This window comes from Sardina pilchardus, chromosome 5 (genome assembly GCF_963854185.1).
Source record: "Sardina pilchardus chromosome 5, fSarPil1.1, whole genome shotgun sequence".
NCBI lineage: Eukaryota > Metazoa > Chordata > Actinopteri > Clupeiformes > Clupeidae > Sardina > Sardina pilchardus.
In genome coordinates, this window is record NC_084998.1 from 8,819,602 (window position 1) to 8,834,811 (window position 15,210).

The window sequence follows — 15,210 nt, forward strand, 5'->3', positions numbered from 1 at the left end:
CATTTCCCATTGTTGAGGTTTTTTTACATACTCACATATGGAGTAATAATAACAAATTATATAATATGTTGTCATAATAAGGCTATATTTTAACATGTGTGTTTGACACAGTTGGGTGACAGTAATGTAAACTTGATTCCTATTGGCATTTGAGTTCAAAATGAGTTGAAATACATGAGTTCAAAACAATCTATTTAGATAGTAGCGTTACAGCCATTAGACCTAAAAGACAGCGTGAGTGTTCTGTGTGCTGATGCTGAAACTTCCACATGTTCAGTTTTGGAACCTGCCCTTTTACCTTGCAGCCTGGCTTCTTCCGGTTGGAGACGTGGCTTAGAGGCGCTGCCATATTGAGCTGCGGATAAGCAGTCGAGATAGAAGAACCGCAGATATTTTTCTCTAGTTTTCAGAGAAGTTGCGTAGAATTTTAAAGAGACCGACAACATCGGACATTTTATATCATAAGCGATCACACACACGGAAAATGGTGAGCAAAATGCTTTGTATTTGTGATGAATGTGTCGCTGAAATGTTCCGGTTTTTCAGCTAACGCCAACGAAGTAGTTAGCTAGCTAACACCTGCTATTGCTTGATTGTAGGCTATTTTATACGACCAGTTGCATACCATTTTCAGCATATAAATGACAAGACATCAGTGTTAAGTGAGCTTGAGTTTGCATGCAAACCAACGGTGCGTCATGCGTTTTGCATGATATTATTATGAGTTGTGTTAAAGGTACATAACAGGGTAACGTTATGTTCAGCTAACGTCAGCTGTCCATTCAGTACTGATGTCACGTCTGCTCTAACAAACCTCAGTCGTAGGCCTCACTTACAAAGCTAACTACTTTCCATTATGTGTTTTGATCACAGTCAGCTTCATGTCTGTCAGATATATGATTATTACATGATGCAATATCCCTTAAGTCGCTATCTTTGTAGCTTCCTGTTGACAAATTGTTTGCCCAATATATGTCGGTAAACTTGTAGCTAGCCTAGTTGGCTAAATTGACTAGCAGCTAGCTGAGACACTTAGCTGGTTTCTTAAGTGGTTACTTGGAGAAATTGTCCACATTTCACAAAGATGGGCTGTAATGTTAGTCATGTTTACTATGTTGAAAAATACCTTTCTTTTGGGGCGTGTTGTTTCCTTAAAAGATTGCTTATACCGCATCTCCTACGGAATGTCAAGTTGAGAAGCAACCCAAGCTGAATTGTACCTACTCGTTTGGTAACATTATGTTCTGACTTCCATCGAACGTCTTGCAAATATACCTTTTCTGAGAGCGTTATTTGTAGGTTACCTTATCAAGGCATGATGTTAATCTATCAATGTCACACCGGTTGTCCATTGCATACTGACACGGTGTCATTTATTTAGCAGTGTCCTGTTTCTCGTCATCAGTCAGGACCGAGCAAGCATAACCATGGGTTGTGCTTTATTGTATATCATGGTGTCATATTTTCTAATAGCTGTCATTTATTCAGAAACAGTGTGATTTTGAAGCTGAACATGACTTTCTCAATTCCGTAATTGAAAGTGTAGCTGAGGTTTCAAACACGTTTACAGAATTAACGTTTTTGACACCATCCTGTTACGCACTGAGTATACTTCACAGCCTTATGCTGAAAACTGGTTTTGACGCAGGGAATGTAGTTTGGAAGCAGGTAATTCATTAATTCACAGTGGCCTCTACTGTCTTCAGAAGAAGAAATGAAAACATCCCCAATCCACTGTTATCTAGCCGAAATACATTGATAACTGATAATTGTCAAGGGACGAGAGGCGTGAATATCACATTGCATGAGGGCGAGAATATAATGTGCACAGATAAGTATAACTGAAAAAAAATGTAGTGGTACAATTAGGCCTATTTGCTGTCAAAACAATCAAGAAGATTAAAACATAATTTGTCAAAACAGGAATTCCTTTCTGATGCAGAAACATCATGCAAATGGACCACCTTGTTTAGGATAATTATATTAGTATTGGCAATTACTGTATCCATTTCAGAATCGAATGTGGGCCTTTGCTGTCAGTCTATTTACTACTTCAACAGAATTACAGAAATGGTTAGATAAAGGAGATCATTGTCATGCAAAGTGTACTTTTAATGCCACAAACTGACAAACATAGCTTTTAGCAGCTATTAAAAACGCAGGCAAACAAATGTTAGTTGGTAAGCAAACATCTGTGTTCACGGTAAACACTGAATACTTTAGGGAAAAATATACAGTATCAGGGTATGGAGGATGCTCTGCATTGATCTAGTTTATCAATCTGCATGAACTTGTGATCATGGTTGCAATAATCATGTTCTGAATTAGTCCATGCAGCATCTTTTTTGTAAGGTATGTCACTAGATTCTGTCAATTCACTATTACTACGGAACATTTTGGTCTTGACTGAGAGTGTTATTGTGTAATGGTACTGCTAGGGGCCACTGCATGAGTCATGTTAAGAATTGACCATGTTGCATTCAGTTGATGGCCTACCTCTAAATGTACTTGTGGAAATCAATTTGATCACATTGTGCAGTATATGTATTTTATGGTGTTCTCCTCTTTACGTAAACCAGTTAACCTCCTGGAATTGCACTTGCTAGAGACCCTGGATTTTGGTTTGAAATTACTTTTCTGCTCTTCTGTCTTTTTTTAAAAAAAAAACTTTAATTTGGAAATTGCGTTGTGTCTAATAGATTGTTTGTCACCATCGTAGGAGTCAGCAGTTTTATTAAATGGGGAAAAGTAACTGCTGAGAAGTGACTCCCCTCTTTCCACAGTGGTGCTGATGTATGGATTTTTGTTTTTATCCGTTCCATTTTTCACCATGTTGTCATGTTGTCATGTTTCACCCATTTCTCAGGTGCTGTTGGCAGCGGCGGTGTGCACCAAGGCTGGCAAAGCCATCGTGTCGCGTCAGTTTGTGGAGATGACGCGGACCCGAGTGGAGGGGCTGCTCGCCGCCTTCCCCAAGCTCATGAACACGGGCAAGCAGCACACGTTTGTGGAGACGGAGAGCGTGCGCTACGTCTACCAGCCCCTGGAGAAGCTCTACATGGTGCTCATCACCACCAAGAACAGCAACATCCTGGAGGATCTGGAAACACTGCGGCTCTTCTCACGCGTGGTAAGAGAAGTCGTCACGCAGAGGTCGGCGTTGTAGACGACCAAGCCAAATAATATAAAAAACTTAAATAAACCAAAATATATAAAATCGTGTTATTTGAGTTGCTTTGGAAAAGGTGGGTGGCAAATGCTTTAGTTGTAAGCACATTCCTAAGTGTTGCAGAGAACTATGTGACGTGATGGGAGAGACGTGCACATTCACTATAAGTTCTGTAACGCTCCGGGGAATAAATGACCCAGCTCATTTTTTAGTTCTTTTTTGACTGTGAACATTTTAGCACCTGTTTTGGCCATGATTAGATAGATAGATACTTTATTGATCCCCAAGGGGCACCTTTTCCCTCCTTTTTTCATTATTATGTGGTGATGGTGGTGTTGATTCAGCCATTTGTCACATCGGAATGTTACTTGACAAGTGTAGAGTGAATTACTATTAGCAAGCCTTTGACAATTTACCTCAAGTGTATTGGCATTTTGAGACACAAGGCATGCAAATGCATTGTACTTAACAATTTCATCCTGATACTGTATGCCTATTTCCATCACGTTCTGCCATGATGTCGGTAATATGCAGTTAGAAAGACATTAAGGAGCATGTCCCATTCATTGCAATGTTGTGGTCACATGCAGGTGTATAGGATAATATCCAATACGGCTGGTACTGATACTTGCTTGTGCCAAGCCTGGCAGAAAATTGACATTTACACACACACACACACACACACACACACACACACACACACACACACACACACACACACAGACTCTGTCTAATTAAGCAATGGGGAATGACACAGAGCAGCGCCAGTGCAGCCCTTTCACTTTCGGAAATCTTGCCTTCATCTTAATCACACTTCCTTCCTGCCATACTGCAGGTGAAACATGTAGAGGGGTGCCATACATTTACATTTTACATTGTTTTTATTGTAATGAAGCTAGTCTCAAGGCTTACCCATGTTTTTTTATATAAAATGTTGAAGAATGTCCATTATGCCAATTTTGTAGTATTCCCTTGTCAGTGAAGCATTTTTTATTTTGTTGTTTAATTAAGACCAGAAATACTACTACTACTACAACTACTGCTAAACTAAACTATACTATGACTACTACTAGTCATAGTTGGCCTAAATGATCGAAATTGAGTAATGTTTGGAGCAATATGTTCAAAAGTGTAGTATAGATTAGCTGGCAATGCAGTATTTGCATATTTTCTGATGAATCCATTGCTGATGAATCCATAGTGGCAACATGTAAGAAGTCCCTTTGGATTCATCTCACACAGTCTTCACTCTAATGTTTTTTTGAGAAGGAAGAGACCATTCAAAAAGTTGTCTTGAAGCTGTTACCCTCCTTAATAACATTGAACAGTGTTAATCAAGAAGCCTACATCTAGGAATGTTAAATATCACGCTGTCAGATGATCTACTCTGCTATTGAGAAATATTTGCCTGTAATGAGAGAGAAGAAAATGGAAGATGTGGTCAACATTGGATAAGCAGCAACAGTGTTTGCACAACATGTTCTGCAAACATGCTTATGCCCCCCCTTTCTCTTTCTAGTCCTCCACTGTTCCAAGCCAATGTAGGATTCCATTGTAAGTCGCTTTAGACAAAAAAACAAAATGTCCTCTAATTGTCTGACCTTTTCTTTCCCCCTCTTCTGCCTGCAGATTCCTGAGTACTGTCGTGTGCTCGAGGAGAGCGAGATCTCCGAGCACTGCTTCGACCTCATCTTTGCCTTCGACGAGATTGTGGCCCTGGGCTACCGGGAGAATGTCAACCTGGCACAAATCCGCACCTTCACCGAGATGGACTCGCATGAGGAGAAGGTGTTCCGTGCCGTTCGAGAGGTGAGGAGCTCTTTTTTGCTTACCAAAGCACTAGGTGGAGGTCATGAGAAATTGGCTAGATTGCTGCTGAGTACATCTATTACACTTCTATTGACGTCTTTGGTGCAGCAGAATCGCTGGCCTGGGTGATGTGTCCTAAAGCGTGATCTATATTTACCTCAGTGACTTGCAATTGTACAATTAACACATTAATAACGAATATTATACCAATGCACTTCAGGCGAAGGACATGATCTGTTGAAGTCAACGATGCTGTTATTGTGATTAATTAATATTGGTGACTTTGTCGGTAAGAGCGTTGACATGGATCTGTACATGCTCAGCCCCATGCTCAACAATGGTTTGGGATTTCACAGAGCAGTTACATTCAAAGGCTGGAGTTTGTGCAGCTCCTCCCCCTTCTGTACCTGGTGTATTGGTTTTGTCGGGTGAAACGAGAGATGGGCGTGGGCTGTGTAGTTGTGTTACGTGGTTTTTGTTTGTAGTTGGAAGTTGGAAGAACACGTTTTATGCAGCACAGAAACACATCGTCAAACGTTGCAACTGCAATTGCAAAAACAACTGCTGACCCCACTGATAGTCAGTGGTCTAAACTGCCAGAAGTATTCAAATGCAGCATTTAGTGGATTGATTTATTGCCTGCATTACGATTATATATTTATGACGAGAAATGAAACAACATAGTTTAAACACTTGAGCACTACTACAATACTAGTGTTACACCCATTTTGTTGGGGGAGGGGTAGAATTCGCCTTTTTGGGCCTACTCTATCTGGTTAACTGGATTTTCTGAATGAGGCAGTCGATAAGACATGATCCTGCACTAAGGCTGTGGGTTACTCTTGTTAGTTGTGGGCTAGATTAGTGGTAATTCTATATAAGTATACTTTGACCAGGAAGTAAGCTATCTCATCCATAGAGGCTCCCTTCCCTCCAGAGATGGAGGTGCCATAGTGATAAGAAGGGCATTTGCAATATGCTCCCACCGCGCGTAATCATTAACAGGCCAACAGTGTCACTGCTTCCTCTGATAAGATGATTCATAATACGTTTTTCTTTTTTTTTAAAACAAATAAACATAAGATACCTATCATTTATCTGCTGATATCCATGCAAATGAAGATCATACTTGAATTTAAATCCTGACAGAACATGGTTGTTTCAATTCAACAAAAGTAGCCTAAAATGCTAAGGGTTGGGCTCTGATAGTAGCGTTTAAGACTTTCTTGGTTGAGAAGTCTGCACTCAACTACAGTAGTATTATCAAGTAGTATATCATTGCCCTACTACGAACTAAGTATATCAGGGCAATGTCCGAAAGATAAAGATACAAGGACAAGTTTTCACTAATGGTCTCTAATAGCTGAGCATTAAATACCAAGAGAATGAGCAAGGGCTAATGGCTCACTGTCTACTCTTCTGCTGTCTCCTACCAACGCCTGTAGACTCAAGAGCGCGAGGCCAAAGCAGAGATGCGCAGGAAGGCAAAGGAGCTGCAGCAGGCCAGACGGGACGCGGAACGCGCCGGAAAGAAAACGCCGGGCTTCGGCGGCTTCGGAAGCTCCGGCATGAGTAGCAGTAACTCCGCCACGGTCATCCAAGACACTCTCATCGAGCCCGAGAAGCCCAAGCCTGCCCAGGCTCCTGTCAGGTACTCGCTCAGTTCTCTCCTCTATCTGTCCCTGTGGAAGGTGATGTTCAGTTCATACGCCCTAGTGCAACCTCATGTTCTTGTTCTTGCTCTGACCTTCAACTTTATTGCTCATATTTTGGGAAACAGGACTACATTTGTGTTGTAGGGAGATGCCTATCTTTATGCGTGTGTTTGTGTTTTGTGTGATTCCTCAGGGCTAGCGGTTCCAGTAAGGCCCTGAAATTGGGCGCCAGAGGCAAGGAGGTGGACGACTTTGTGGACAAACTCAAATCAGAAGGCGAGAACATTATCCTGCCCAGCACAGGGAAAAGACCCTCAGAGGTGTCCAAAGCACTGCCTGCTCCCATCAATACAGAGAGGTAGGCATATCCTGTGAGATGAGATGAATGCAGTTGAGCGGAAAAGGAAAATGTTTCCTACAAGGAAGTTTCCATGACACAGAGGTGTGATTGTCATTAATGAAATGGTGCTTGTCTGTCTTCTATTGTGCTGGGAAAGAATCTATTTCTATTTAAAGTGCTATTTCCTTTTGTTATCCTAGTTTACCCTGTTTCCATCTCATCCTTTTCTGAAGGACCTGACAAAGAGGACCTGATCTTTTTCTTGTAGCTACTTTCTGTCTCAAAAGTATCTGATCTTTTCAAATGCATTATCTGGCTCAATTTCTTCTATACCCAAGTCAGAATGCCTCTGTAGAGGTAGTTATAAGATACAAGTTTTAAGTAGGGCTTCTTTGTAGGCCTACAATATCCAGATACATGCAGTAAGAAGAAATTAAGAAGAAGTCAAGTTTATTTATATAGCGCATTTCATACACAGAGGTCATTCAAATCAAGGTAAAATCATTTAACAATAAAGAATAATCAACAAGAAAACGTAAGACTTGAGGTGGAATAATTAAGACAAATACAGGTCTGTTCTTAACAGATAGACTTTGCCAGAGTCTAATTAGCAAACCAGTGATGGTGATCCTTCTCAAACACCCATAGCTGTTGCCACTCTTTGGGGAAGAAGGGTTTGTGTATGGTTGAAAAGGTCTCTCTTGGATGCAGCATCTATTTGGATGTTGTGAATTTTTTTCATTCTAATGGATGTTACTCACAAGAAGACAGGACTCTGTGCTGTCTTTCAGAAGGGAATTTTGCTGTTGTTGATATTGCCCTACAGCGCCCCATAGTGTCCAAGAGGAAAAGTTCAGCCTCAGGGGATTCATTTCAGGCGATTCCATGCCCTGTAATGTATTTTGCTGACAGTTTGAAATATGACATGCTTCTTGTTATGACTGGATAATATCCTCTTCCGATAAGATGTGAGGCCTTTAGTTTTGAATGTGTTCAAATGTGTTCCTACCAAGGACGTGGAGCTCCAAGCCTCTGTTTGATTCGCTCTCTCTCTCTCTCTCTCTCTCTCTCTATCCCTCTCTTTCCCTCTCTCTCTCTCTCTCCCTCCCTCTCCCTCTCTCCCCAGTGTGCATATGAGAGTGGAGGAGAAGATTACTCTAACGTGTGGGCGGGACGGAGGCCTCCAGAACATGGAGATCCTGGGCATGGTGACACTGCGAGTGGCCGACGACAAGAACGGCCGCATCAGGATAATCTTGAACAACAACGACAAGAAAGGGGTTCAGCTGCAGGTGAGCAATCTCATTATAAACTGAATAATATACTGTAAAATATATATTAACATTACTGTGAAGGGTATTGCTGTGTTTAGAGCGTGCTTTGGGCTCAACACCATATTAAACCCTCCCCTTTTCCAGACTCATCCCAACGTGGATAAGAAGCTCTTCACGTCAGAGTCCATCATTGGTCTGAAAAACCCAGACAAGTCCTTCCCCCTGAACAGTGATGTTGGCGTGCTAAAATGGAGGCTACAGACCACAGACGAGTCTCTCATACCACTAACAAGTACGTAAAAAGAAACATGTGTCCCTGTGAGCAACATTCTTGTGTTGGTGCTGAAGTGCATCTGTTGTCAATTAGACATTGTTCTTTCATGTATTCAGCTTTGCTGGTTTGTCAGTGTATGTGTTTTGTGTACATGTTTAGCAAAGCTGTTTGTTAAGATCGTTAGGAATTCAAAAACTGGAACCAGTGAGAAGAAAACAAATATTCTTAAATTGCAATTCTGATGAATGAAAGGAGCCTGCCCATGAATCTAAATCACTTCAGCAAGGTCAAGTATCTATGTTGTGTCCACAGTAAACTGCTGGCCATCAGAAAGTGGAACAGGATGTGATGTCAACATTGAGTACGAGCTGCAGGAAGAGGCACTGGAACTCAATGATTTGGTCATCACCATCCCCATACCGTGAGTTCCGAATAGTCACTCTTACATTAAACTCGGGAGACATTTACTCACTCTGTTTATATATTTAATTGTAAATAAAGTCGAAGATAGATGCATGATTTTTTTTACCACCAAGACATAATATGGTGAAACCCGGTTTTGCAGGTCTGGAGTTGGTGCACCTGTGATTGGAGATCTTGATGGGGAATATCGCCATGACAGCCGACGTAACATTCTGGAGTGGTGTCTGCCTGTGGTGGATGTCAAGAACAAGACTGGCAGCCTCGAGTTTAGTATAGCGGGCCAGCCAAACGACTTCTTCCCTGTCAACGTTTCTTTTGTTTCTAAGAGCAACTATTGTGACATGCAGGTAAGAGTGAACCCTGTATGGGCATTTGTACCCTCTCCTGTTTGTACCTATTTGTAGTATTCTTGTGTTAGTATTTGTGCTATGGAGTAGAGGAATTGATGGCTAATTTCTTGTTTGTTCATTTCTTTCTTGTCAGGTCGCCAAGGTGACACATGTGGACGGAGATGCTCCAGTGAGGTTCTCTACGGAAACCTCTTTTCTTGTCGACAAATACGAGATACTGTAAAGGAACATCCGTGTAAAGAAAACCACCACCATCAGAGAAAAAAAAAAAAAAGAATCAAGATCATTGGATATGGAAATGTATAAAAACACAACGCAGAGAGCAACAAATCGGAAAAGGTTCATACTGACCTGTTTCTTCAACAGCAGTCTAATAACAGGACACCCTTTTCAAAAACAAAGCCCTTTTGACCTTGGTTTGCGATAATTGCTGTATTTGTACCTTTATAAGAGAGTGACAACACACGTCTCCAAAGGGATCTTTAAGTGTATGATAAGAGACTGGCAAGGCTGGGCTGTGGGAGTTGAAGGAATCGGTCACACGTTTGGCTGAGGAGGGCCAAGAGGAGTGGGGAAGGGTCGTCGCAGGCCTTCGCTTCTCAAAACGAGGTCTCAACAACAGACTCATCGCTTGACCGTGGGGGTGGGGGGGGGGGGGGCATTGAATGAGTGTACGTTTTCTTTTTTGCCTGTAATGTGTTCGGCTTTTAGTATGTGCATTCATACACATACACACATAGAAACACAAACACATACACATATACATACACACACACACACACACACACACACACACACACACATATACAAACACATGCAAAAGCTGGTCTTCAAAATTTGAAGTGACGACGACGTCTCTTAAAACACTAGTTAAAAAAAATAAATCACTGGTACTCGGGCCAGGAAGTACTTTATTATTTCCCCTTGGAGTGGAGTTTTGACTGAAACTTTGAAGGACCATGCAATGTCAGAGACGGAACTGTGCAAATTCTCTCCATTTATGTCCTGTCTACTCTGTCATGTTACTGCCTTTTTTGTTTTAATCTGTAATCACATTCAAGAAAGGTGTATCTCTTATCTCGTTTCAACCTCAGAACTTGGCATTACTGTGTTCGCCGGTCATCGGGAACCAGTCACACTTTATTCCCCGTCAGCGGTCAGATTCTACTTGCCGTCACGTCTGGACATTTGACCACTTCTTCTCCTATAGGTATAAAAAAAATCGAGGCACGTGGGACATTGCTTGCAGTGCACTGTATCCTGAGTATCATTGGTTTGAGTTTGAGAGTGAACACTGATGCAGTTCCACAGACTCGCGGGGCTCCTATGGACTGTCCATCTGCCTGTCTCTCTCTGACCCACTGGGGAGGTTATGCCATAGAGACTTCGCCAGCACAGCCAAGTTGTATGTTGTGGAATCGCTGTGGCAGACTGTAGTCAAATCACCGCCGACCACCCCTGACCATACCCCCCCCCACCCCCAGCATGTTGCTTCATCTACTGTCTCATTGAGCGGGTCACGGCTCTTTGAGATGAGTTTTTATCGTCTGAGATCTCTGGCTGCTGGGGTAATCCCATCTTCTCCCCATTGGTTATCGGAATGCCCCCCCACCCCCCACACCCCCCTTCTCCTTCTCAGAGAAACCCACTTCATGTTGAATGCCAGATTTACTTATGTCTCTGTTTAAGAATGACCAATGTTTTTTTTGTTTGTTTGTTTGTTTTCTTTTTTCTTTTTTTTGCCTTGATTCTCTAAATAGTGTGAAGAGGGAATAGGTGTACGTGTCTGTTTTTTTTCTCTCTGTCTGTTTGTATCAGAGTTTTTGTCTGAATCACATTGTTGGGTGTGGGAGATGGAAATTAAAAAGATTTTGTAACCCTGTAAAATATGAACTGAGGCATAATTACAAATGACATTCCAATGTAAACTTAAAAGAAGAAAACAAGATTAAAGTGTACAAAAGGCCCCAGTGAAATGATCATACTGTGTTCCTGTGTTTGTATTTAAAAAACGTTTTGAAGTTTTGAAATGCATAAATAATGTTGCTATGATTTTTTACGTGCAAGAACAAAGAACACGTGATATGAAAATGGTAATGTACAAGCATTGCTGAGTATATGTTGTATTGTACTAATTGAGAATAAGCTTGATGGTGATCTCTGAGGACTTTGGTTCACAGCACCTACAGTAGAACTATCCGTTTGTCTCCCTAGAATGTGATATTTGGCCATCTTCAAGCGTAATGACTTTCCTACGGTGTTGTTTGAAAGGGACCACACTCCTGCTGAGAGTACTTGCAGCCCTGTAAGACCAGGCCAGTTTATGTACCATGTGGATCAGGTAAGGGTTGCAGCTCAGCACCACAGGACTCCGTATAAAATAGTCACATAAAATCTGGACTTGAAGAGTTCAGATGCAAAACCCTCTAAAGACCAACTCAATCCAAAGTGATGACAATAGTGAGATAATGCTGAGTGAATGCTCTCCACACATAGTATACATTAATCAGATATTTTTTGTTAAAGAACTGCCAAATAGCTGGTCTGAAATGCTGATTTTTTGGCAAAAACCCTGTAGGAGTCAGATGGATTTAGAGGGTTTTGCATCTGTAGTCTTCACTTGTTTTTAAAAGAAGTGTAATTGTTTTGAGAAATGAATTGAAGGCCATACCCTGTCCAGCCCTGATTAGTGGGAGTAGGTCTAATGGTCCTGGCTCTGGCTCTGCTCCGCTCCTCAAGTCCCCTTATAAATTACAAACCCACGCGTAGGTTCTTGTCATGTTCTTAAACTGATATATTAAAATGAATACAGAATTAGCAGACATCTCTAATTTCAGATATGTCCTTTCTTTGCCCATTTTCTTTCTCTAGAGATTTTGTTACGTCTGAGAATGTGATGGTGGATAGACAGAAACCAAGGTAAATTCTGTGTCCATGCCCATATAGTTTGGAACTCTAAATAATATTTGAGACAGACGCAGAGAGGTCGAGACAGGCACCATGACATTATGGAAATTATAACGTAGTATCTGGCAGGATATCTTTATGGGTTATGGGGGCATCCTGAGCAGTCTTTCATGTAGCCTAAACAAACAGTGTCATGGGGGTAGTTAAGTGGGGGCTTGCAGAGTCGGCAGGGTATGGCCTTATTTGGAATGGGGAGGGCTTTTAGTATGGGTGTGCATTTCCTTTGGATTCTCCTGGCTCTGAATGAACAGATGTACAGTTCACTACACAGGACCTCTCAGACAAGGAAAAGCACATGGACCTCAGAAAAAGTTACTTCTAAAACAGTCAGGTTGTTTAAAACAACCTTTCATTTCAGTTGAGGAGTTTATTATAGTGGGAGACATCATCAGACATGTGATGTTCTTTTCCTCTTTGTATTTTTTCCTGTGTGGGAGAGAGCAGGATGAGGTGATCTGTACTGACAGAAAAGATAAATGGAACTCTGTCCGTTTACTGGAGCTAACAGGAGATAACTTGAGGGAACCTCAATCACACTAACAGCACTTGCCGTCAGCCGTCAAGGATCTACACAGTATCTAACAATGGCACAGAAGAGGGTCAGGTTCCAGGTAAGGTGACAGAATGGGTAACAACTGTAGAGTTGATTTACTACTAATGTGTTTTTTTTATTGTACTTGTGTTTTTAGTGGATACTTCCTTCTTGGAGGTATATATGTAGCGCAATTTATTTTAAAATGTCTCCCTCTAACAGAGGTGGAGAATATTTGCACAGGCACTGCTCTGAGTAGTCTGTTGGTAGAAGTCCCCAGCCTGTCATAAAGAGCCCATTCACAAGCCGGTATGAACTAACATACACTCTCTCTTTTTCTCTATCTTCTCCCTCTCTCTCTCTCTCTCTCCTTCTCTATCTCGTAGCCTATAGTCAGAAAGGGGGAATTACTTTTCAAACAAAAATCAATAATCCGATACCTGTAGCCATCTCTGAAAGTCGCCTGCTGTGTGGCTTGTCAGTCTTCAAAATGTTTCTTGGGATCCCATGAAAATGTCCCTTGTAAATAGTAGGATAGCACAGCAAGAAATCTCCATACTAAATAGTTCAAGAGTCCAATATCCTCTCTAAGTTGTGACAGGGACAAACACCCTGTTCCTGAACTGACTGTGTTATTATCAAATCACGATTGGAAAGATATTTTAAAGTTGGCCAGTAGAGGTCTTCATTGTAACATTGTAATACTGGTCTCCATGCATTGCCTTCATGTATTCAACACAACCTTATTCTAAACTATGATTGACAATCTAAACTCTAGAGGGCATAGACTATGTGTCCTATCTCATGTAATGTGTAATTATTTAATCCATATTTGAATTAAACATTTAGGTTAATTTGTTTGAATTACATTTACTCCCACTTCCATTGCCTTACACTTCCTTCACAGCACCATGCTGTGTGGTGCCAATTAGGTCCAGCTCCGACCTGTAAGAAAATGCCTACCACCTCAGACAATCATTTCCCCTCGCATGTACCTTTCTTTCATGTTTTTTTAACGAGAGCCTTCGCTCTTTTATTCCCTTCACGCTGGGCGAAAGCGAGAGAGCGAGCGAGCTGGCAGGTTGAAATTAAGACGCCCCAGGTTAAATGGCTTCTCCGCGAGATGAAAGCAAGATCTTTAGCCTGCTTAGCCTCTTAGCTTGTCCTTTCATTAGAAGAATGCCTCCGTGCATTCGCACAGCTGGAGGAGGCTGAGCAGTAGTCGGGCTGTTCAGAGATCTGATTCTGAGCTTCAGACACTAGGTCTGTTCAAGGCTACAACCTGTGGATCATGGCTGTGTTAAACAGCAATATTTGCAATTCTACACACAACCTGTGCATCATGACTGTTTTCAACAGTAATTTGTGAAATTCTGCATTGACAACTGCATTTAGGCCCCCTCCTAAGGCATCTGATGTAGGCCTTGGCTAGAATTCATTATTTTTTAAGAGAATTTTAACTACCCTGTTATTTAGTGTTCTGGTAAGGAACATTAATTAACAGTATGCCTGTACATTCTGACTGGCCTTTGGTGGCACTGGACATGTTTAGTGGACCAGCCTCTGTGAGTTCAGTCCCATTGGCAGGGTACAGTAGTGTGTGTGTATATTCCACATCAGACAGTGGAGAGATTAAAAAGTGTGTGACAGTGTTAGTAGTAGATCTTTGCAGCTGTTGCTCCAGTCTTGTTTGATACTGCAACAATGAGTGCTGCTTGGTTGTTGTTGCCACAGTTGAGTATTTTGTTCCAGCTGATTCCCACCAAAGTTGACCACTTAGTACATCCCACGCACTGTGCACTGCAGACAGCAGTGGGTGGAACATCCCATAACTCACTCGGCGAAAGGGGTGTGCCGGCGTTTTTTGTTTGGGTCTGTTTGGGGCATTTTATACGTGGCAAAAGCAGCATGACACATTCGGAAAGAGCACCAAGCCCAGGCCAGATTGAATCCATTACAGGCTGCCGAGGCTGCCCATCCAAAAGCAACAGCAGTCATTCATTTCCCTCACGGACGGAAAAAAAAAGTCGTTTCATAGTGTTCTTTGGCTGGGGCCAACCCTCTCTGCTCATGACACTCCATGTGTCATCAGGCAAGCCGCTTTTAATGGTGGAGCAGCGTGTTTTATTGACCATTTTTAACGTAATTGAATATAATCTGGTGTTTAGTGTTACCTCTATGGTGGCTTACCATGATGTGTATTTCAAATGTCTCTGTCCATGCACTGAAACGACAGTGTTTTTTTAAAAAAAAATATATCTGCACTGTCCTTACAAAACTCATACGTTTAAAATTTGGACCTGCGGCGAAACAGGGGGAAGTCCTCTAGATGGCCACTAGTGGGAGTCCCCTGAAAGGTTCTCAACACCTGGGAAAGGCAGAAAAAAAAACTCTTTTCTTCAGCTACCTCTTTCTGG

General features: G+C 41.8%; 1 protein-coding gene across 1 annotated transcript; it reads left to right on the plus strand.

Annotated features, from left to right (window-relative positions):
- The first annotated feature begins 319 nt into the window (after positions 1-319).
- arcn1a (archain 1a) lies at positions 320-11,276 on the plus strand. Its single transcript, XM_062536292.1, has 10 exons — positions 320-487; positions 2,867-3,130; positions 4,799-4,978; positions 6,424-6,629; positions 6,827-6,991; positions 8,100-8,265; positions 8,392-8,539; positions 8,834-8,942; positions 9,087-9,291; positions 9,428-11,276. Exons 1-10 carry the CDS (start codon positions 485-487, stop codon positions 9,515-9,517), a joined length of 1,536 nt encoding a protein of 511 aa, XP_062392276.1. The 5' UTR covers positions 320-484; the 3' UTR covers positions 9,518-11,276.
- The last annotated feature ends 3,934 nt before the right edge of the window (positions 11,277-15,210 follow it).